This window comes from Corapipo altera, unplaced genomic scaffold (assembly GCF_003945725.1).
Source record: "Corapipo altera isolate COAL_440 unplaced genomic scaffold, ASM394572v1 75, whole genome shotgun sequence".
In the NCBI taxonomy this organism is placed as follows: domain Eukaryota; kingdom Metazoa; phylum Chordata; class Aves; order Passeriformes; family Pipridae; genus Corapipo; species Corapipo altera.
Genome location: NW_020884887.1, coordinates 15,611,289 through 15,635,776, shown reverse-complemented (window position 1 = coordinate 15,635,776; position 24,488 = coordinate 15,611,289). Strand labels below are relative to the sequence as shown.

At 42.6% G+C, this 24,488-nt stretch overlaps 1 protein-coding gene across 6 annotated transcripts in view; it reads left to right on the top strand.

Moving 5' to 3' along the window:
• The window catches only part of GABRB2 (gamma-aminobutyric acid type A receptor beta2 subunit), a 151,003-nt gene that overhangs the window by 8,941 nt on the left and 117,574 nt on the right, over positions 1 to 24,488 (top strand). Inside the window, exons 2-7 of one of the 6 annotated variants that reach the window (XM_027643256.1) lie at positions 922 to 995; positions 20,372 to 20,489; positions 21,690 to 21,807; positions 22,570 to 22,802; positions 22,927 to 23,018; positions 23,877 to 23,944. In XM_027643256.1, coding sequence (XP_027499057.1) covers positions 22,726 to 22,802; positions 22,927 to 23,018; positions 23,877 to 23,944 — 237 coding nt within the window. In that variant the 5' untranslated portion in view covers positions 922 to 995; positions 20,372 to 20,489; positions 21,690 to 21,807; positions 22,570 to 22,725. Of the gene's footprint in view, positions 1 to 921; positions 996 to 18,380; positions 18,474 to 20,371; positions 20,490 to 20,949; positions 21,074 to 21,488; positions 21,808 to 22,567; positions 22,803 to 22,926; positions 23,019 to 23,876; positions 23,945 to 24,488 lie in introns of those variants that run through there. The other 5 variants (XM_027643255.1, XM_027643260.1, XM_027643258.1 and 2 more) reach the window with 5 other exon arrangements.

The window sequence follows — 24,488 nt, the reverse complement described above, 5'->3', positions numbered from 1 at the left end:
AACTTGTTAGTTTTTAAATTGAATCTGAATTAAGAAATCCAGAAGTAAATTGCTCTCAGATATGTGTGTTATGATAGTGTCACCTCTTCCTTTTTTCTTCTATTTTTCCCCCTGGGGACATCATTTGGTATAACATGATCACAGGAAAGTGATGAAGAAATGAATGTAATCAAATCATTGCAAAAGGCATTTTATTTTAAAAGTAGTGAAGCTAAATGAAAAATTCATTTTGTGCAGTGAAGGCTCTATAGTAAAATTTGAGAACATTCTGGGTTTGATTTCGAGAGGCTGCAATGGAATATGGCTCCTGGGTTGCCAGACTTTTTAGTCACTTCAAATACTATTTCCAAATAACCCACTGCTTCTTAACATCTCAAAGTTGGTGTGATTTCCAAACAAAAAAAAAAAAGGTCTGTAACCACTGGGCACATTGTCCAGCAGTGCTGAAGACAAGAGCTGCATCTCCCAAGGAAGGCTCTATTTAGGTGCTTTGACAGTACAGTCAGATGTTTAACAGAATTATTTAAAGGCAATTTAGACAGCAGTATCTACTTCCCACTGAATTTCACTTAGTCACTTCTGTAAATCCCATATGTATCTTCTTCATCTTTAGGCACTTTAAATATCTGGCCCAAAGGCAGTTGAAAATCCTGTTAAAGCTATAGGCAGACTTCTGTTTTCTGCTACTGAAAGAGAGCCACATTTTTAAGGCTAGTCCTCAAATTAGTAGAAATTTCAACCTTGGACACTGTTGTTCAATGGGAATATTAAAATTGTTTGTGACATTTAGTTAGTGTGACCTGTTAGAAACATCTGTGCATATTACTTTTCACTAACATAATTAATTTTGTGAGAAATGTAACCACAACCGTAGCACTTTCATCAGCTTTCCTTTTTCTCATTTCTTTTTCTCTCTTTCAGTAATTAAACTATTAAACGTTCCTGGCTGAAGACCAATTCTAATATTTTGTAAAATTAAAAAGTCATAAATCAAAGTAAGTATAGCTATTTCCTTGTAGAAACAGTATTTTTTTCAGTAACAAACTCCTGCAGAGTGGAAGACATAAATTAGTGCTTTTTTGTTTGTGTTTTTGTTTGTTTGTTTTTGTTTGTTTGTTTTTATAATATGTATATTAAGCTTTTCTACTTTTTTAATCTTGCACAGCAGTATGGACTAGGGAGGAGTAAAGCCCCCACTGCAATGTTTCTACTCTAAAACAAGTATCCAAACACTTGAGTGGGTTTATTTAACAGATTGCTCATAAAACCAGCAGAGTGGGAACCCCCTTCCTGTCCAGTCTGTTCCCCTGGTGAATCAGCACACTGGACAGTGGTTTTCTTTTCTAGTCCCAGTGGATGTTACCATTAGTTTTGCTTGATATTATTCAACTGAATGCGTGGAACGGGGTTCCAAATGCATCATGGAATATGTTAAATGTGTGTGCAGTGTATGCCTGGCTTCATCATAAATACAAACCTGCACTCTGAGGAAGGGACATGGAGGATGAGATCAGTGGGAGTGCTGGGATGGTCTCAGGCCAATGCTACTGATTCATTTTTTAGGCACCTGTTCTTAGAATGAATCAATTCCTATAAACAACAAATTCATAGCCTTAGCGTGAACACTTTAATATTGAGTTTCAGGCTAGAGAGGTCTCTTTATTATTAATCTTTAAAGGTGTTTAAGATATAATTTCATATAAAACAGATCATTATCCATGGCTTGTGGGTACTTGCATTTCAGCAAGGAAATCCTGTTTGCAAGATGATTAATGAAAAGGCAGCACATAAATTTGCAAGCAGGTGAGTACACCCAATATGTACTTGGATTCTTCCCAGTACGTTTTGGGATAATCTATTCAGAAAAAGAAAGTACTAACAAGTAACTTCAGTGATGTTGCTAAATTAACTGAAAGGTGTAAAGGGTGAACACACAAAGCAACAGCACTGACTAGTTCATAAGTGAGCCAGTAGGGTTTTTTCCTGCATACAAATATACAAACCAGAAGCTGATTATAGACTCAAGACTTGCAAAATCCTTTATTAGAAAAAATAATAATACATTGATCACTTGCACATAAAAGTTGTAAATGGTTCACCAATTGCAAACTAGGAGTAGAGAGATTATCTTCTTGGCTGTTTGGTTTCTTCCGCTGCTATATTTTTTTTAACATGAATTGATTGACCATTTACTGGTTCACCAACTGATTCTGTGGCACTGTGAAACATTCTGGAGATCGTTATTAATAAGATGACACTCAACTCTGCAGTAACTTTTTATCTAATCCAGCTCTCGCAGCTCTTGTTTAGAAGACTCTGGATAAGAGAGTAACTTATTGAGACTAAAATAGGCCTTTCTCTCTCCTACGTGCCCTTACAGGGTTGCATTTAAACAAAAACCTAGATGGCAAATGGTTAAGACAAATATTCAGGTGGAACACAGCAAGTTGCACATCTTTGTTTGAGCAGGTTGCAGCACACTGCAGGTTTAACATGTTCACACTGCAGTGTTCTGGGGTCTTTGGTACCCAGGGTTTCCTTCTGACATGGGAGATGCAATGGGAGCACTGCAGTGGTTTGCAGGGCAAAAGACTTGTCCTGCCCTTTGCAATCTACAGGGCAACTGTACATTGTCCTACAGGTTCAGAATGAGCTGCTGGACTGTCCCGTCGGGGGGGATCTGAGGAGCTCTGCTCTGGTCTGTCAGAGCCTGTCTGCTAATCTGAGTGAGTCAGGACTCAAAAGGACTGTCTGGAACTGCTCAGTTTATTTTGGTGCTCTACAAGAGTGATAAATAAGACTCAGCATTGAAAGAAACTGATTGCAAGGACAGGATTTCTAGGAGAGTTCTATTCTGTGCTCTTAGGACAAAGCTCAGTGTTTCTAATGTACTTATTTTACAGAGTTGAAAAAGAATTTGACTTATCCTGCATCAGAATGTATATATAAGAGTTGACATTTTCATAAGGCTGCTGCTGATTGCATGGAAGCACCACGCTCCATTCTAGCTAATATAATCTATTTTGGTAACAGACATTTGGGTCAATCTGTTCTCATACAAATTCTTAATAAACACATTCTTTCTCCCAGCCCATGCAATCTGAATAGATGGGAAGATGGAAAGCAAATGGGCAGGCTAGAAGCATTGCATCCTTATATTTCCAAGAAATGTTGTTATTGTTTACCACTATACGGTAGGAGGACTATAAAAACAAATCTTACTTTTTATTGTAGTCTATGAAGTTTCAGGGTACAATTTCAAAACTGTATTTTCTGAGTCAAAGAATAAAACCTGCTATTTCTGCAGACAGATGGCTAAGCATGTAGTTCTCCTGTCTGCATGTGCAGACAAAGATTATTGCAGTCTCATTGCCTGCACCTTGCTTTCAAACTTGGGCCTTCACTGTATTTACAAAACTGTTTATTAAATACTGTAGGAAGTTGATTTCATTGTGCCTCTTTTTTCACAATGGTTGTAGAATATAAATGAATTAGGGTTATGTTCTGAAACCATTTTATCTTACAGCAAGATTTAATAGGAAGTACATGTAATTAAAATTAAGACTCGATTGCCAACTTCTGATCTACTCTAATGCTCACATATTCGGTTATCTTAGAGTGCTAGTGTTAAATTTTTCAATAACTGAAAAGTATTATTGCATTTAAAAATATTTAGCAATTGCTGCACAGTTGTTACATTTAATAACCTAACCAGTTTGGCTAAAATGATTCAAATCATTTGAGTCTGTAACACATTTCAAAATGCTCAGAGCAGTCCGTGAGCTGCAGTCAGTCCTGCAGCACCATGGACAGCTCGTGTCATTCCCCGCTCTAGAAGAGCCAACTAAAGGCCTTCAGGAGGCCTTGTCCTGGTGAGCAGGGAGATGCACTGAGGAACTGCCCTCAAAACAAGACAGTCCGAGCACAGAGAGGAACCCTGCCAGGGTGGGTCTGCTGGGGGTGCTGGATTGGGGTTTGCTGGTTTGGGGTTGGTTGGGGGTTTTTGGGAGAAGGCAGCCTTGTAGACAAAGCACCTTTTTACTGATCAGAAAACATTCCTCTTTTCTGGAGATCAAAGATTTGGGTTTTGGTGAATTCACAAGAGAAATCGAGCCTGGTGATCATGGATTCTGGGGAAAGTGATGTCTGTCCACTCTTTGCACTAAGATATGTCTCTGACAATCTGATCAGGAGAACTTCAGAGTTAGAGAAGCTGTGACAAGATGCCTCTGAGGAAAACATTCCTGTACCAGAGCCCATTATCAAGTATAAGTGCTTTATTGTTAATAAAAGCCATTGAAAAAGGTCCCAATATATGTATGTACGATGCCCAGTGCTATTGTCACAGAACCCCTGTGCTCCTACAGCCCAAATTTAAACTTTGAGTAACAGAAGCTCAGTTTGGCTCCCAGATTCAGTTTGCTAAGATCATGATTTTCTGAGCTATTTTAATGAAAAAAAACTAGGACCTGAAATTCTGGTATCAGCATGAAGGGGAAAAAACCAAACAAAAATCCCAACATTCTTTCCTGTGCGTATTGATGATGATGATGATGATGATTCTGCTTTGAATGACAGGCTAGGATGAGAAAAGAGAGGGGAGGGAGAGTTTTTCTAATGAGTAATTTGATGACTCCTCCTTTATTCTGTAGTACTATTGATCTTTTTTTGTCTGGAGGGGTTTTTTTTGGCTGACAACTAAAAGTTCTAGCATAAATCTATTGTAAAAATCAGTGTGTCATATTGCCTCATGATAAGGGCAGTCCACAAAGAAATATAAATTGACTAAAGTGTTTCCAGGGATGAAGCAGAGGAGGTGTCCTCGCTGTGCTAATGAGCTGCAGCTCTCATTTCCCATGGCTGGCCAGGGCAGCTCCTCACACAGCTCACAGTCCCCAGTCCCTGCAGCCAGAAGAGCTTCAGCACCGCCTTTCCATTCTGCTTTGCTTTTTTGCTCCAGGTTCTGTCAGTACTAACGCAGATCTGTAGCATTTTATAATACACCACCCAAAGCACTGAAGAAGCGGCAGCGCTGTGGTTTCCCCCGTTCAGCCGTGTCCGCATCTCCGCCGGTTTCCTTGGAAACTGCCGGGAACGGGAGTGGGGTCGGTGCAGCCTCCCGTGGGTCGGGACAGTCGGGGCAGGTCCGAGAGCCGGACACCTCCCGGGCCGCACAAAGGAACGAGCGCGGAACCGGCACTTCGAGGCTCCTTCATTTCTGAGGGAAGCCCCGTGAAGAGGCACATCTGCAGTGCCCTGGAAGTTTGGCTGGAACGAGGAACGGATTGGAAATTTCACCTCTGTAGAAACCAGAGTGTTTTGGGGGTTTTCTTTTCTTTTCTGCTGGTTTTTTTGGAGGGTATTTTTTTCCTCCCTACGGACACTTTTAAGCCTTCATTTCATGTCTGGAGCTATTCCTTGATTTTTGTTTGGGTTTGGTTTTGGGTTTTTTTTCTGGAGATATCTATTCTAGGACTTGTTTCTGAGAGGAAGGAGCAAAAAAACCCCACAAAACCCTAAACTAGAAAAAGCCCCCCAAAAATCCAAACCCCATACTGAAAACAGAAGAGATCTATTTAAGAAACTATTTATTGTTATGGAATATAATCTTCTATATTGTCAGAGGAATAGAAGGAATTCACATCCTTTGAGCTGTTTATATTTTTCACCTTTTTTCTGTCTTAAGAGTTTGTATCAAAATGACTTAATAGCCTGTCCTGCTGCCATTGGTGACTTCAGGAACACTGATGGGCTGCAGAGCGGGGCCTCAATATCCTTCACTGTGCTTTGCCTACGTTTTTTTCAACAGTGTAGGAAGACATCTTTTGTTTTCAACCAAAAATCTGTTGGTGACTAAGGCCTCCTTATGTCAAATTGTCTCAGTTACTTTTGAAAAAAGCAAATTATATGGCATAAAGCAAAAATCTCAAAAAATCTTTAGAAAGTCATGGAGATAATGTAGTTCCCATGTGCATTGGTGTTGCCCACAGAAGTCTCCTCTTGCTTCCTGTTTCAAGGCGGTCAAAAATATTCTGAGCAAAGCTCTGAATAAGAAATATACTCATCAAAGAATTTTCTTTGCAACTTTTAAAATAATTATTTATTGTGTGAAAAATGAATGCAAACTTCTCTCTTATTTCTTACAAGTTTTCTCCCCAGCTGAGCAGTCAGAGGTGAAGCCCAGACCCCAGACACCTGCAGGGCTGCTCCATCCTCACAGCTTGGTTGGAGCCAGAGCCCTCTTTAATTCTTTTAAAGCAGGAAACCCCAGGAATTGAAGGGTTGGCCTCCAGAGTAATCAGCTGCCTTTTTCTGCACGGATGGAGTACAACACTAATTGTACTTATGTCTCACAAAAAATTACATTTATTACATATAGGTGATTCCCTTCATCAAAAAATTTATAATCTTTTGAAAGAACAGAATCAAGATTTTAGTCCAGACCAATAGTCTCTAAAATCATTTAGCTGGGAATCAAGTGTTCTTCTACACTTTTATTTGTCAGGCTGTTGCAGCAGCTTTGTGTTCTGTTGCCAAGAACTGAAGTTGGGCATCTGGCCTGTGGTTACCTGATTCATCCCTCTTGGCCTTTTTTGTATGGGCACAACATTGCCTCTCTTTTAATCTTCTGGAGTTACTCCAGTTTTCCACGATTTATTAGAAAATGAGCATTAGGAGAGAGGAGATTTCCTCTGCCTCCTCTCCTTTACTACTCTTCGTGGGTTTTTTGTTTGTGGTTTTTGGGGTTTTTTTCTCTTTCTTTTTTTTCCCCAAGGTTTTCTGATTTTTATAATGTTTATCCTTGGTAAGTTTTCCCTTAACATCCTTCCTAATAATTCACTGGCAACAGATTATTTTCTCATCTTCCTGAGCAACAACTTATCCTGGGGGGTTTGTTTGTTTGTTTTTCATATAAAGCATTACTGTTTGCACTTTTTAAAACTGTATCTCTAATTACTATGCTATGAATTGTATGGTTTGGTATTATATATACTATTCTATTTTTTTCTCCTTTCTATGAAGTTTAAACTTTTCATGAAAAAAAACCCTCAAAAATTTATTACGAATTAAAAATGACATAATTGATTTAATCTTAGCAGTCCAACTTTCTGAGAGAGCATTCGAAACTTAAACTGAGACAGTGTATTGAGATTATATTTCTTCTTTCAACATGAAAAATAGAGCTTATTAAAAGTTCTTTATGCTACTAATCCTAATATCAAACCTGAAAATTAAGACTATGCTTAAATATCTTGAGATTTGCTGGGCTAAAGACACTATCTCTACTTTATCTGATCAATTTTCCATGCCTCATAACTTTTAATTTATATTACTTTCATAACTTTTAATTTAGATTACTTACTATCTCCTTCACTTTTTTTATTAATTCAATTTCCACCTTCACCTGATCACTGAAATGAAGTTGTCTCTTTCTAGTACTGCCATAAATTTGGAACTTCTACTATTCTGCTCTTTAGAACCCCTTGATTCTGCAATCTTCTTTTTCTTAAGCTTTTCTTGCCAGCCAATGGATTCCTTATCTTGAGGGCAGGAGACCCTTCCCAGGCCCTGGAGATGGGGAGTGCTGCCTGTTTGTTCCTGGTGACAGGACAGTTGGTGTTTCAAAGAGCAGCAAAGTCCAGAATAGCAGTTTCCTGGCTTTTGAAAGCACCTTTTGTCACTCAGGCTGCACAAGGTGGTTCCCAGTCTTCCATCCCCAAGTTCTCCTGATGCTGCTGGGCCCGTCCAGCCCAGATGGGGTTGAAGGACTATTCCATGGTCAATCCAGGGATGAACCTTCCTGGGCTTCTTGGAGCATGAAATATGGATTTATAACTATGACTTCGAGGTCCTTGGACCTCTGAAACAGGTGCTGAATTTCCACCTGCTTCCTAATTTAGATGGATTCTAATCAAGGATTTCAATTCCAGTAACCCCCAGTGTCAATAATACCACTTACACATGTTTGTTACTTGTCCAGGAGAATTTCCAGTATATCTTTCATGTTACCCAGTCTTTATCAAGGATATATCACCAAGTGTAACATTATTCCACTTGTTCTTCATTTATATTTAATACCTTGGTGTCTCAGTTACTGTTATGTTACATAATATTTTATTGACGATTTTTTAGTTCTCTATCCAGAAAGTTTGCCTCTTATATGTAGAGGTTCAGGCTGCTCCATTCAGTCTTTCTTTCTCATGGAAACTTTATTCAATATATATAAATTTACATCATTAGCTTCATAGCGACCATCTAACAAAGTTTCCTCCTTTGTAAGAGCTATAAAATATTGCTTGCACGCTCCCCCTGCCCCCTTAAAATCTAGTCTTCCTATATGTTAAATTTAGCAAATTGAAAGAATATTTAACTTTGCCTGGTTTGTAGTATTGCCTTTATAACCTGTCTTTTCTATATTTCTAATTCCCTAAAGTCCTGATGCTCGTGGAGAGTTCCCTGATGGTACCCCAAGGACCTGAATGGTGCTTGGAGCTTTCTCTGTAAGCCCCTCTGAAGCCTGCTTTCAGTTTAGTATATCTGCATTATACATATTTTTCTGGACAAGAGTATTGTATTTGCAATATAAGAAGAATTGAGCCCTCCAGACTTTCTAGAAGTAGTTTTCTCTCTTTGTTACTCTTTGGTCTAGTTACTCCTCCATGCTTCCAGGCAAGCAGTGTTGGTCAGGCTGCTGGCTGGGGAGGTTTGTTGTTGTTGTTGTTGTTTTGTGGTTTTTTATGTCCCTGAAAACACACACACTTGACTGCTAGATTGATGTTCAGAAAATATTTGATTCAACTTGTGCAAGTACTTCTTGAATATATTATTAAAATCTATTAAAATAAATGCAGAAACTTGCATTTATTTTATTATTATTTGTTATGAGAATGAAAAAAAGGATACCTGCCTTCTCCTGCTTTTCTTTCAAAAGGTATACTCAGACTAGTAACAGTCTACAGTGGCTTAAAATTGATAAAACTAATTGTGCTTAGTAGCCTCATTAGATACTTTAATTTGAAATTCATAACTTCCAGTAACAAGCAGGCATTGTTTTGGAGGATGTAGGAAAGCTCCACAGGTCAAACTTCCCAAAGTTCTCGCAGCTCTTGTGGCTGCAGTTGGTGTGAGGGGGTGCTGGCCAGGCTGGAACCAGGGAGGGAATCCAGCAGGTCCTTCAGCCACTGAGGGAGATTCCTGGAGCCCCTGGAAGAGGCTTCTGCAGATAATTTGCCAGAGCTCGGTCCCTTTCTTCCCTTTTAATCAGGAGACAGCAGATAAGAAGGGCAACAATGGTGACTTTTTGCGGGGGTCGAATAAAGACAAGAAATTCCAAGCCAGGACTTCCGAATTTGGGGTTTTTGGTCTGCCTGTTGGTTTGGAAATGGTTGTAATTTTGCTGTGTTGAAGAATAATTAATGTCTTCTCTAAGTTGGACCCAACATTAACCTTGTTTGAAATTTTAAATTGTCACTACTATTGAATCTGTTCATTCTCCTAAGCAGTGGACAGTCTCTGTCAGTAAAAAAAAGAAAAAATTGAAGTGCACAAGACCAATGGAAGATGGATTTGTTTACTTTTTTTTGTCTTGTGCTTAATAAGAAATTGTTAGCAGATTTAACCTTGGAGGCTGGAGATTAAGCCTGATGTACTGCATTGAATATTCAAAAGCAATTGTCAAATGCACTTTATTTGTGATAGGCTCAGAGCCAAAAGCTAAATGGATGAACTTGGAGGAGATTCTTAACATACAACACTTAGCAGTAAATGTACTTACTGTACTTACCAATATATGGCATCTTTGTACACATCTTTATTTACATGAAGCGTTGAAATATCATCAAAGAATTTGACAAAAAGGATCTTAATTTAAATTCAAAGGTGTCAGTTAACACAACTGTGCTGCTCATTCTATGAGAGACAGTAGCACAAAGATAATGTGCAGATGAGCCACCACTTCCCTGGGCAGCTCCCTCAGCAATCCCAGGATGCTCCCACCTTGGATTGCTTTTCCAGTGCCTGCAGAAGGTTCAGTGCCTGCAGAATAGTTCTGCTTTAAGGGCAGGAGAAGAAACAGATAAAAATAGGTATGCACATGGAAAGTGTTTCACTTTTCCATATGCTAATAGCAAACTACTAGGCCTCCTAATCATCTCTCTCATTAGTGGCTGCATTCTCAAAATGGTCTCAAAAAGATCTTTCAGTGTGAATAGCCAGGGAGGGATCTGCATAGATAAAATTAAACAGAATTTTGAGGAAGAAAAAATTAGACACAAAGGGTTAGTGTTCTTGTGGAATAACTGGAATACAATTCTGAGTGTGCAAACAGCTTGCACATAATACAGCTTTTTTATCTAAAAAAAATCTTTAAATACCAATCTCTTTGAACAGTTAAGTGAGAAATATTTTACATTATTTTCTGCTGTTGAAGGTGACAATGTTCTTGAAAAGGTTTGAATGATAATTTTTGTTGCTTTGGAAATTTTGAGTATGAAGAACAGAGCATTCCTAAGGCCAGGGACCCACTGATGCCAAAGACATCAAGGTAAAACCCAATGAGTATAGGTGGACACTTACTGAAGGCAGTGTAGTATTCAGCAGACCTATCTATATATGCACAATAAGAGCCTCAGATTGTCTAACTGTGTATTTTTCTGAGGAACAGAAAACTACTCTTCAAAGATGAAAAAAGTAATTCTCCAGCAACCCCCTATACTGTTGATGCCATCAGTGGTCACTGGATGTTTCATTATTACCTATTATTTTATAACTAGGGCCTTGTTTGTTTAGAATTTAAGTCAAGATAAATGTGTTGCACCATATGTGAGGTGTTATGAACATACACTGGGTTCCATTTCTCTGTGATTTGTGACATGGTTGAATTTCTTAACATGGACATGATTCATTTCTAAGAGTTGTGATGTTTTGCAGGAGTCACTGTCAAGTTTTAGGTGAAATCCTCCTCAGAGTGCCTTTACCATAACATGCAATGTTTAGCTTCTGCTTTACTTTGCAAAAAGATTTATATTGAGCCTTCTAAGCACTAGAATCTTCTTAACATAGATCACATCTTTTCAGTGTTGTATGTGATAGATTTTGATTTCTCTGGAGCACAGTGGAAATCAATCATATCCACCCCACGAATATTCACCACTTCCCTCATTTATCCATCTGATTTGCAGATGGACTTTTCTGCTCATATTTTGAAACAGCCATTTGTAAAAGGGTTCTGTATTAAAAATATTGTTTCATGTTGTAAAAGAAACGTTTGTTACATTAGATAATGTGCAGTCATAGGAGTGTGTCTATTCCAAGCCTGCTTCTTAAATAACAGCAAACATTTGTACACACCCTTTCTTTTTTTTCCTTTCTTTCTGCCCACTGGACTCAATGACATTTGGCAGTTCATAGAACTGGTTCTAAGAGCACCTTCCAGGACAGCTGGGAATGAGAATGTGACTGCAAAAGTTCAGATAAAACAAAACAAATGATTCTGGGGTTCATGGCTGGGCAAAGCCAAGCCCCAGGACACTTTAACTTCTCCAAACCCAGGCAGCTGTCAGGATCCAGGGGCTGGGGAGTTGGAAATTCAGGTTCCCCACTTGCTGGGAAAAGGGTTCTGACTCATTTTAGCTCTAGGAAGCAAATAAACAACACACAAGCTGAAAATTGTGTTTCTAAAGCCCACAGTAAAGATCTGCAGAACTTGCAGATGTGTAGCTATTTTAAATAATTTTAAGAAAGCTGAAACAAATCACTGGTTTCCAATCAACTGATACCTCTTCAGTCAGGAAAGAGTTTCTAATAGTAATTGCTAATGTTTCAACTCCTGAATTTCTAATCCTCGTTATCACCTGTAGATGCTAATTTATTACTGTTTTGCCTTCATCCAACCTTACTTCACCTCTGTTCATCTTTATTATTTCTTATAACATTCTTTCCCCCCCTTAAAATGTGTTAATCTGCTTTGAATTTTATATAAATCACTTAATTCTTCTTTCCCTATCCTTTATATCCCCCTCTCCTCTTTATTAGTGGTTCCTTGTTCTGTGACTATTTAGAGGACCTTTAAAAGTCTCTTTTTAGGAGCAAAGCTTCCTATCCCATTTGTTGTACAACTTCATGGCACAGTGTTAAAAAATAACACCATAAATATAATTTTTAGTATATTATTTAAAATCTGTGATTTACCAGCAGGTTATTAATTATTTGAACTCCTTAAGCTTCCTCTAGCCTTACCCCAAAAAAAAAACAAAGAAAAAAAAAAGAAAAGGTGATATATGACAGTTTTCTCTTGAAAATTCACATTTTTTTTAAATCCACATTTAGGCTAACCTCAAAACAGTTTATGGTTTCCCTGAATTTATGTCATGCTTTCTTTACATCTATAATAACTCTTGTCTGTACTACCTCAACCAAATCAATGCTACTGTTTCATACCCCATAGAGCTTTTTGAGCTTTGTATTTCAGTACCTTGTTGAGGCCATAGTTTGGAAAGATGAAATTATTCCAGATTTTGAAAGTATATATCTGCTGCCAGAATTTACTTATCACTTTTATAAGGGTGTTTCTCTTTGGTTGGTTGGTTTGGAGGTTTGTTTCTCTTTTTAATGAGCAAACCTATTCTTTAGGAATTGTATGTTTTGAGTGCATCAGAATCGATTTGCCAGGAATCAGCAAGTTGGTTTGTGAGTGCAGTGACACAGAGGAACATATTTAGAAGGCATATGGCAGGGAAAGCAGGGTGTGCTGCACCCTGGGAGAGCTCTTCCTATTTTCCTGCAGCACTTCACTGACTGGAGCACATGCACATGGGGCTCTCTTGAATGTGTATTAATTGAACACGAGACCATTTCCTAATGATAAATTCTATGCTCATTTAGTTTCTTTCTTGTTTACAAAAATAACAGCCTTGAACAGTCAGTATACAGTAATTGCCGGTCTCCACTAAAGGAATTAAATAACATGCCTTTGTTATTCATGATTCAGTTGTTTTGTGCATAACATACAACTTCAGCTGAAGCAAAGCAAGGAAAAAGCCAGAGGAGATGATACAGGTATATTTTCTGTGTATATACACAAAGAGAGGTGTAATTAGGAGATGACCCAGCACAGGATCTGTGCATCTGGTCAATGCTGGCTGGTGTTCCAGCACATTGACACCTGCACACAGGGGCAAAATGCAGCTCTTTGGGGGCTCTGCAGTGCAGGGACAAGAGGAAGGAAACCCTTTAGGCCGGGGGGAGCTGCAGATGCCAGGGCTGAGCCCCAGCAGCCAGGGCTGAGCCTGGCAAGGCCTGCAGGGCTCTCTGGGCTCAGCCTGACTCGTCAGTGCCTGCTGAGCTCGTGCTGCTGGGGCTGAGCTCCCGACACCTGGGCTGAGTATAATTCCACAGGAAGCCCCGCCAAGGATACAGGAGAGTCGATGTGTTTTTGAAAGGTACAAATTCAGAGGCAGTGCACTCCTTCAATCTTCTTAATATATCTGCTGCTCAGACTTTTTGATACCTGTATCTTCGGGAATGCCTCAAAAGCTGTTCTACTTCACTGCTCTGAGTTTCTTGTATTCACTGTGTCTGAAGAGCTAAGTAGAAAAGATTGTCTCACTGAAAGGTCTCTGGGGGTACTGACATCCCACAAGCATTCTGCTAAGCTTCCAAAGTTTGTTTTGTACTGCATTTTGTTCTTATTTTTGGCAGTCATTTTGGAATTGTAGCCTCTTAGGCAGCCATGCTTTAGAATTTTACTTGCTGCCATAATTTGAGTTCCATTCAGAAAAAGTGGCTTGAAGGCCTACAAACTTAACGTTTAAACCCCTTCAGTACCTGCTCTGTCCACTGCATTTTTGCCATTTGATAAAGAAGAGTTTTCAGAGCTCTCCCCTGACTGTCTAACAGCATGGTTTCCAGGCTGCTTCCTATGGATTTTAGTTCTCTATTCCTTTTACTTCATTGTCTTTCAAACTGCTATAGCCCACTCATTTGAACAGAATCTGGCTCCTGAATTTCACTGTTGCAAACTACTGCTTAGTTTGATCTTACAAAACATGTCAAATTTAATTATATTAAGGGCTTTTTCCTTTACCAGGTCAATCATATTTACAGGAATGATTTCAGAAAATTACTTAAGACAAAGTCAGGAATAGCCTTTTCTCTTGTCTTTCTAATTTCTGTTGTGATGTGACATACAGCTCATTTATACTTGGTTTGATAGTTGTCCTAACAACCTTTGTTAAAGATTGTTCTAATCTCTCCAAAGACCAGCAAACACTCAGCTGTGTGGGTGTTCTCCCCCCTGGGTCACCCTGTCGTGCAGTGTGGGCCTGTCTAGACTCTGACATAGGACCCACAGATACAACATTGTTTTCTTGGAAATCACCCTAAATTGGCCCCAAAAGACCATCTTATTCTAAGAGCTATCTCTCAGGTGCCCAGGAACAGAAATCCAATGTCCCAGTGCCCATCTAGTGAAGGAAAGGCAGCAATGTTGGGGTGGGGAGAGACACGATGCCCTTCTCATGTCACACTGAGCCACAAACTCAGTGTGCTGGGAAAAGACAACATCACCTGCTGGGACCTTCCAAACCTTTGCTGCTGGATTGGACACACGAGGGCATTAAGAGAGTCACTGCCATCGAGGTGATGCAAAGGAGGGCTGCAGGTCACATTCATAAACAACCTCAGACTTGAAATTCCAGTGGTTCTTTTCAGGATTCAGGGCACCTGCCCCTCTAACTTTGTATATACCATAAAAACACTCTGTGTTCCCAAATGTTTACACAGACCCCAATTTCTGTTTATATATTTGTATCTTTCATTATTGGCTGAAAATATTTATCTTGTCATGTTTCAAAAGTGTAAACTTTTCCCTAAACCCTGTGAAGCTTACCTTAAATCTTCTCCTGTTTGCAGATGTTATTTTTTATTTCTTGTACTAATGCATCTATTTCAAAAGGATTTATTATACTGTTCACCATTTATCTGCTCAGTTACTGGCTGTAGGAATGAGAATTTGAAAATCCTTTTCTTAAAAGAAAGACAGGGTTACTAGTGAGGAGATTCAAAGAATGACACATGAGTGCTTTCATTTCATGCAAAAGAGAAGTTTGTTGTGGCAAATAAATTTATTATGAGAATGTCTGAAAGTGAGGAAGTAGAAGAAGGAAGGTAGTTGTTTGGGCTTTTTTCCTTAAAACCCAGTCTGAAGTGTAGAAATGGTGAAAGAACCATGTTGATTGTAGAGGCAGTATAAATTAGATCATCATAAACTTTTACATTGTAATAATCTTAAGGAAAAAAGAGGTCATTCTTGCAGAATTACACGTGGCAGTAATGGACAAATCTCCTGTGCATATGGCATGTTCCCCTGTGGGATATGGGTTCATACAGCAGCATCAGAAAAGTGCTGGATCAGAAAAGAAAAAATTGCAAATGAATGAATGAATGACAGCAACATCCATCAGCCTTGTCCTGAAAAGAAAACTCTTACCCATAGCCTCAAAAATAAGTTGTGACAGTGTCAACTGTATTTTTGACTAAGTGTAAGATGTCAGAATAGGGACTAATGCTGGTCAAACTCAAAACAGCTCTTCAAAGTGGCTCTGAAGACAATTTTATTGCCTCGTTTAAGATTTCACTGTACTGTCTATGTCTGGAAAAGTGATCAGTGGTAGTCATTACAGTGACGTTAGGCTGGCCTGTGGGGAACAGACATGGTTTGTCCCCAGGCATTAGGGAGAAGGTCACTCAGAACAAATTCAGAATGGCTTCAAACCCTCTCTGAGCTCCCCGACCACTGCTTGAGGATGGAACGTACCTGTAACATCTCCGACCTCTCCACAATAAGACACATCCTCTATTTTCAAAGCTGTAGCTCCAAAAATATAAGAATGTGAGGATGTTTTTATTTCCATCATTAGATAAAAATTCCAAAGTATTTCTTTTTCATTTCCCTGGAAATATGGTAGAGACCAGATTGCTAAGAAGTTATTGAATAATCATGACTCTTGGGCCTCTTCCAGTTTTCTAACATTTAGTGCTTTGTATGATGGGCCTTGGAGTTGCTGTTCCTGAGCTGAATGTGGATTTTGCCATTAATTTCAGCAGGACCTGGGTGCTCAGCCAGGATGTGCTTCACCCACCTCACCTGGGAACCTGGCACAGCAATACTGCACAAACTGACTGCTTTGCAGCAGTGAGTCTCTTCCAGGTCATAGCTGGATGAAAGATCCACAGCAACACTGAAGTATTTTAGAGAGATCCTTGGATGCAATGGTAAATACTGACAGTATTACTATATGTCCTGCATATAGTTTCTTGAGAGGGATTATTCCACAGCTAGTTTTGTTGTTGGTTTGAGTGTTTTTCCTCTTTCTGTGGAGGGTGATGCAGCTCTTTGAAAACATTCTCAACTCAGCAAAACTGCTCCATTCAGACTTGGTAATTGCTGCTGAACAGAAACATCTGTCAGTGAGATTTCTACCTTCTAGCACTATAAACAGAGGCAGATCACACGTAAAACAAGAATCAATTCCATTAAACATTTGGCCTCCAGACCAAAGGATCAGTCAGGGGCAAAATGTGCTACTAAACATGTATTTCTGCTTACTGCAGCACTGGGGAACATCTCCTCCTCACCAGGACTAGTTGAGGTTTTAGGACAGCAAGTAAAGAACAGGATTATTGACACAAGCACTTTTGGGATGGGCATGAAAGAAGGTGAAAGACAGTGAAGAGCACTGTGTTTTCTCTGGGCTGGAAGAAGGCTTGAAGTAAAAGAGAGTTTCATCTTGTATTCTAGAACACCAACAAAAGGACAACTGGAATCTGTTTTACAGTGAGATACAGACGTGTGTGCTCCAGCTCTTGCTGAAAACCTCTGCCTGGAGAGCAGTTTGAGTATTGCTTATATCCACTGATAGTACTTCTCCTTAGATTCTTTCTATTGAATTGCCCCCCTGTTGTCCCCTCACCTGTTCAAGGTGATGGTAATGAGGAGGAAGAGTTCTCTGAAGAAGTGAAGTCCTTCCAGCTAAAGAAAAATCCAGCTCAAACTAGGTAGATTTCCATTTTCATCTTAAAACTTGCAGGCAGTTATACCAGTCCCAGGACTGATGTTTGAAGCTACATGGCTTTAAAAAGAAAATATTGTTTTTATCAAAAGCTTCTAACCTAACAGTTTTAGAACCCTCAGATATTTTTTTATAGCACTATTTTGGAATTTATTACCCAGTATAAAAAATTTAGGAAACTAACTCTCTGTCCAAGAGAGCTTAGAAAGGAAGATCAAATCCTGCAATCAGCTGATGCAGACAAATGCCACTCCATTAATTTAATAACAGGTTTCTGCAGTCTCTTTCAGGGCTGAATCTTACACAAACAGCATGGAGGAGATTTAGATACAGGGTGACATAATCTTGGTGGACATTTTTTGCTGTCTTTTAACTGTATTAGTACCCTTACCCTCTGCCATTCCTCACTGTGCCCTGCCTTCCTATCAAAGGGTGTGTACACTGCAGGTATTTCCAGCTGTTGAAGTGCCCACATAGCTAAAACTGACAAATTAAAAAATTGCTGTCTATATAGCTCTTAAACTAATTTATTCTACCACTTTGAAGGAAACAGGGCTTTTTGTGGAGCTTTCATGATTTGCTAAGAGGACTGTAGATCTCAATCCAGGTGCCAGGCGTTTTGTGTCCCCACTGAGTTACTGACAATTGGCTGCAATCAAAGCACTTGGGAATGCCTCACACAACCTTGTATTTTTTTTTTTAACCTGTAATTCAACTTCACATTAAAAGACTTTCTTCAATATACATCTAAGATCTGCTGATCTCAAACTACACAAAAGATTTCTGTTAAAAGATATAGCAGGTTTTTGACTCCTAAAGCACAGCCTCGGTCATGAACTGGGAAGTTCTCCCGTCCAGTGCCTGTAACCCTGTGGAGCTGCACACAGTGAGTGACAGAAACAGCAGCTCCAGCAAATCAAATCCTATGTAATTATGCAAACCAGTAAGTGATTATTAATTGCCCCTCCCATTTGCTCTTCTCTTACAATTAAGTGAAGCTCATGCTTGTATCAAGTGGTACTTGATTCCTAAGCAACTTATCAGACTCAGTTTCTGCACAGTACTAATAATTTCACAGTTTTTTAAGGGCCAAGAGCAGTATAACTGGCAGGTCATCCTCTATTGCTTTTGTCAATAAATTTGCCAATTTGGATTCTCTCAGATACACGGGAGCTGAAGTTGATGTCAACCTGTAAATCCCAGAAGATTGTCACTATGCAGAAGTGAATTCCACTGCCCATGAAAAGCAGCATCAAGGCACCCCTGCATGAATAATTTTTCTGTGTATGTGATGTAACAGGGATCTTTATGCTGACAGACTGATTGCTAATGGGATGCTGTGTGATGCATGGACTGGGACACCCTAGATCTGAAGACCTAAAATGACAAGTGAAACAAGATAAGGTATATTGAAACCTTGTTCAGAAAATTTCTACAAGGGTTGACTATATTTTGTTTTCTTTTACATGAATTTATGGCTTTACAGGAGTTGGAAATTAAAATCATGTATCAAAATATTTTATTATTAACATTCTTCTGTAAATTAGAGAATTATGTCTTACCTGATACCTGGTATCAACTTTCACTTGAGTGTTTCTGTTCTGGAAACATCACTTCCATAGAACCATATTCATACCAGCCTGTTCAGGTGCAGTGAGAAGAATCTTTTTTTACGTGGGATTTTGCACTTGTTAGTCACACTACTTGTGATACAGGGCTACTGTTCTTGGGCTGCCATCAATCAGCATCTCTTCTGTCTCTACTGACTGGAGTGATTGGATCACTTGAGAATCTATCTTGAAATTCTTACTCTACCTGAAAGCTTATTTTTGCATAGTCTATACATTTACAAAAAGCCATTTGAAAATCCTTTGGAATTCTTAGTACGTGGCCTGGGATATTACTTGTGACAGGAAAATACTGCCACAGTCAAGGGCTGACGAGTGAAGTACAACGTTCCTTTCCAGCCCACTTCTTTCTCAGTGTCACACACTGCCCAGCAAGGGCAAGTGTAGAGGATTTCAGCTTGGGGGCTGGTTTTTTGCACTCCTCAATCTTGAAAGTTAAGAATCGAAATAATCTACAATCGCTGTTTAAAATATGACCATCTTTGCTGGCTTCTCTGTGAGATTACAGTACTTGTAGTCTAATTGAGATATTTTTAGAGCTACAAGTACCATATCCAGCTGGGAACCAGGTTATTTGCCCATTGTAAGACACCCAAAGTCTCAGCAATCCTTAAACACGTCACATGAACGGCTCTGCACCTTGCCAGTACTGGTGTTCACACCAGTTACTTCCTCTAGTTTTCAATCAAACACACAGACACAAGTGAGAAAAAGAGGGGAATGATTTCTTTGACAAGTTGCTTAAAATAAATGAGAGATTTTGAAGGCGATAAGAAATTTTAAATGGCAGAGACAGACCAGAACCCTGTGGTCAGAGAAAGAGTAGTAATGTCAAAGTGCATAGCAAAGTATGAGAACCTTTGCAAAAGGCAAAGTATTGTACTCTGTCAGTACATAAAGATGTTGTGTCACAGGCTGGTCTGGGCACACAGAGCCTGCAATGGTGCTGAGACTGTTACTGCCATAGACCCCTTTAGACAGTGGTGCATTTACAGCCACATTGAGTTATGCAGATCATCCCAAACATGGTTCAGTAGTGCCTTTACACTTCCCAAATCCAAGGTTATACTTTAATTTTCCACAACAATACACAGTAATATCCACATGTATTGAATTCACTGGAGATATGTTCAGTTCCTTTTTGCTGGAAGAGCCAGACTGAGAGTAGGTTTCACTGCACATGGCACAGTGGTGCTCTGGGCCCAGAACAAGTGTTCCCTGCATATACCAGAGCAAAGAACAAACGCTAGATATTTTGGCATAGCTTGCATTCTTTTTGTGTACTATTCTAACATTCAGTGAAAATGTGTTACTTTTCTGCCCCTGAGTTTGAGTTGATATGTAAATCAAAACCTCCTATCAGTGCAGCACTGAATATTACCAGCCTTCAGTAGCAGGTTCATGTTGGTATCTCGTTCATAATCAGGGGTGGTGAATGACACATTACTGTGCTGTAAAGGCAATTAATAGCAGAGGCTCGGAAACGGCTCAGAAATCAGGAGTGTCAACTGTAGTCTCAAGTTAGCATTTGCAGGTGAATTTCACAGGGCAGGATTAGTGTTTTATCTTGAGACCTCCTGCTCTTATCATATGATTGCAGGAGAAAAAAAGTGCCTATCATAGATCTAAAGTAAAATGATTCATTGCACAGCGTATCCACCATCTTCCTTTCAGGGCTAAATTTCAAGAGGTTTGGCAGCGAGGCAGCCTGGCTGTGTGAGAACAGAAACCTCCGCTGGTGAGCAGGAGAGCGGCTCTGGAGCATCGGCCGCGGAGCAGAGCTGGAACAGAGGTGGGGCTCGGGGGGTTGTGGTTTTAAAAATCCTTAAACGTTTCTTTAACGTGTTTGGGTTTTTTTCTTGTCAATACACGAATGAGACACATTTATCACACATACACGCTTGGCAATTTCAGCTGGAAAAGTGTATTTTCTCACTGTGTAATTCCAATTGTGACAAACAGGAGAAGGTTGTAAAAATACGTCTGAGGAATTGCCCCCAGCCCCCCAGAAGATGTGTTTGGATGCTCGGTGCTGTAAGAAAAGCCCAAGCAGGCGCTCTCTGGAGCTCGAAGGCACAGCGGGGCGGGGCGAGCGCTGCCGGGGCAGAGGGGCAGCCCCGGGGGCAGAGGGGGGGCTGCGGGGGCAGAGGGGCAGAGGGGCAGCTCCGGGGGCAGAGGGGCAGAGGGGCAGCTCCGGGGGCAGAGGGGCAGCCCCGGGGCTCCCCCGCTGCCGAGCGCTCCAGCCGCGGCTCCGCCGGGCCGCGTTCAATGGCTGCCAGCTCCGCGGGCTGCCGGCTGCGCCAGGCTCTGCCCGTTCGCTCCTTTGGCGGCTCCGCCGTCTCTCGGGGGCAGCGCTCCCCCCTCCCCGCCCCCCAGGTGAGGCTTCACCCCCCGCCTCCCTCAGCCCTTCCCCGGGAGCCGCCGCCCCGTCCGCCCGCGCAGCCCCCCGGCCCTGGGCCCCCGGCGCTCCCTCAGCCGGGCCGGGCTGGGGCTGGGCCGGGGCCGGGCCGGGCACCCCGCCGCTCTCCGGGGGTGCGGGAGGCGCAGGGCAGGGCAGGGAGCTCTGGAGCGCCTCAGCCCCGCGCCAGCCCCGAGCCCTGCCGGGCTCTTCAACCCACCTCGCCCGCTGTGCAACTCCCTCACCCTTGTCCCTCCCCCACCACCCGCCGTTTTCTCTCATTTCTCTCCTTTTTTTTTTTTTTTTTCCCCCGCTCCTCCACCCTCCTGCAGCGCGTTAAACGTTTCTTTTGTTAATTGCCGCCCCAAGTGTTCCCAATCCCCTGCCCGCGCACCCGGGCCGGCCCGGCCGGTGCCCGCCCAGCTGGGCTCGGAGGAGCAGCACAGACCGCGGGGCCGGGGCTGTGTGCGTGGGGAGGAGGTGTGAAGAGCACAAAGCACATTTGAGAAGAATAATTTGGCTCCTCTGTTTGTTGTTTTTCGGGAGTCTGGTTTTTCCCTTCTCCTTCTCCTTTCAATCTTTTTTTGTGCTCAGGATTTAAATGTCACTCAAAGCATCCCCAGATCAGCTTCTCGCTCGTCGCCTGTTCCTTCCGAGGCATTAACTGGATCACACGCTGCATTTGAAGAGCTTGGGTGTTCTACCCGCTAAGGTAAGTGGGCTTATGCACCTACACCGGGTCTGGATGGTCACTGAAAGCCTTGCAGGGTGGTGTTTTTCTTCCCCTCGTCTCCCCTCCCTCCCCCAGCTCCGTGGCCAGGTTTCGCTCTCCCTGAAGAACTTGCATCCCCGGGTTAAATATCGGTCGGGATGTGGCAAAGGCGCCGGGGGAGCGGGGCCGGGGGGGCTCCGCGCCCGCCCCTCGGTCCCCAGCCAGTGACCCCCTCGGTCCCCAGCGCCTCTGCTCCTGGAATAGCGCCTGGCATCGCAGGAAGGGAAGAAACAGCCTAATCCTCTCTTACAAGAAACTATTCGTCATCATTTTTTTTTCTCCGTGAGAAATACTGTAGGCGCCCATCTCCCCTCCTCCCCCCCGCCCGCCCCCGTTGCCAGCACCGGCTCCTTCACCCGCACCTCTCCTCGCTTCAGGAGGTTCTTTCCAGAGACCAAAAAGTTAAGCTGCCCCCTCTCTCCCGCACCTGCCCCCATACGTACGCTGTGCATTCCCCTTTTTAACCTATTCTCCCTCTGCCTAAGCCGAGTCCGTCCAGCCCCCACCTCCCCTAAACTAGGTTGCAAAGCCGCCGTACCAAGCAACTCCTGAAACTTCTCTTCTTGCTGTGATTTATATTCTATACTAACAAAAAGGACAACAAAAATATACTGGATCCTCCTGTGGATGAGTTTTGTTTGGTTGCCTTTTTTTTTAAATAATGCATTTCCTTCTTCCCCTTTAATTTTTTTTTCTGGCAAGGAAATTTGCTCCATCTCCAGCAGCAACCACTGCTCCTTTTGATGTTGTGGTACGCCGTGCGCATGCGCTTCACATTAGAATTACTGCACTGGCCAGAATAAGTTGGATCTCTTCTTCTCTTCACTGAAACCCTAAATCATATCAAAAGCTAAAGGGATGCTGAGAGTCCGGAGAAAGGGTTACTTTGGGATTTGGTCATTCCCGTTAATAATAGCCGCGGTGTGTGCACAGAGGTAAGCGATGAAGGTATCTCTTTTCCTTTACTTTGAATTGCAGTGCATGCTGCTGCTGAGAGGAATGTACAGCTGGGGGCTGAGAAATCAGGAATAATATGGTATTGCTCTTTTTTTTCTTTAGTGTCAATGACCCTAGTAATATGTCACTGGTAAAAGAGACGGTGGATAGACTGCTGAAGGGCTATGATATTCGCTTGAGGCCAGATTTTGGAGGTAATTTGGCTGCTTTTGAATAAGAGAGGTTGCATATCCGGGCTGTGTACCTTTGGTGTGGGGGGTTTCAAACGTGTTGTGGGTGCTGTTGCTTTGGGGGGGGGGGTGTTGCCATTTTCTCAAGCTGATCCAAAGTTAAGCCCATTGTTAATTTTCTTAGCACAGGATGCTCTTAATGCGATCACTTAAATCGCTTGCATATTCGTAATCGGTCCCTCATTTTTTGTGTGTGCTGATACTTTATTAACCGTAATTAAATCCTCGTTTAACTGGTTTTATCGAGATGCAAATCTCTCTTAAGTTTACCCAACCTTTGTTCCTTTCAGCATAATATGCCTGTGATCACAGTTACTATATTTGAGTACAAGATGTGCTGTTAACTGATACAAAAATGCCATTTAACCCCCTGCGTGCTCCTGCTTCGAACTAGTTTGTTTATTTCGGACGTGTTCGCTAGGGGTGGTCCCCCATCCCTCCCTCGGGGCTCGGTGGCCGCCGTTCCCGGGCGCGGGGCTGGGGGTGTCGGGCGGGGAGGGAGCGGAGCGGGGCCCCGGTGCCAGCACGTGTGTGCCGGTTACATAAAGCACGGCCGGGCTGTGGGGGCGCGGGGGTGAGCCCGGGCACGGCTGGGTGGGCACGGCTGGGTGGGCACGGCTCGGTGGGCACGGCTCGGTCCCGCGGGACCAGCGGCTCGCCGGGGGGGGTGTGAAGGAGTGGGGAGCACTTCTTGCCTTCCTCCTGAGTTTCTGATTATGCTTAAACAACGTTTCATGTGTACGCTGCCTTCGCCAGCGAACTCCGGTAAGAACGAGTTCAGTTCATCGAGATCACATTGCGGACCATCTTGTCGGTTTGCAGGTCCCCCAGTGGCTGTGGGCATGAACATAGACATTGCCAGTATAGATATGGTCTCGGAAGTCAATATGGTGAGTATTTGGGGTGGGGGTGGGCCTCGTGCCCCGCATGCGGCCGGTCCCGGGGGTCGGGGGTGGGGGCGGCCCCGCTGCCGGCGGAGGGTGCGGGGCGGGGGGGACAAGCGGGGTCCGCGGGAGCGAGGGATGCCGGTGGATCGGGAGCGGTGTATCCCGGTGTATCAGGAGTGGTGGATCCCGGTGGATCGGGAGCGGTGTATCCCGCTGTATGCCGGTGGATCGGGAGCGGTGTATCCCGCTGGATCCCGGTGGATCCCGGTGGATCGGGAGCGATGTGTCCCGCTGTATCCCGCTGTGTCCCGCTGTGTCCCGCTGTGTCCCGGTGGATCCCGAGGCCGCTCCTGCGGCAGCCCCGGGCCCGCTCGGGCCGCGCCGCCTTCCCGCGAGCAATGGCGCCCCCTGCCGGCCGCGCGCGCTCACCGCACCCTCGGGGCCGAGACAGGGCCCGAAGCGCCCTGGGGCCGAACCCGGGTGTGGGGCCGAACCCGGGCGTGGGGCCGAACCCGGGTGTGGGGCCGAACCCGGGTGTGGGGCCGAA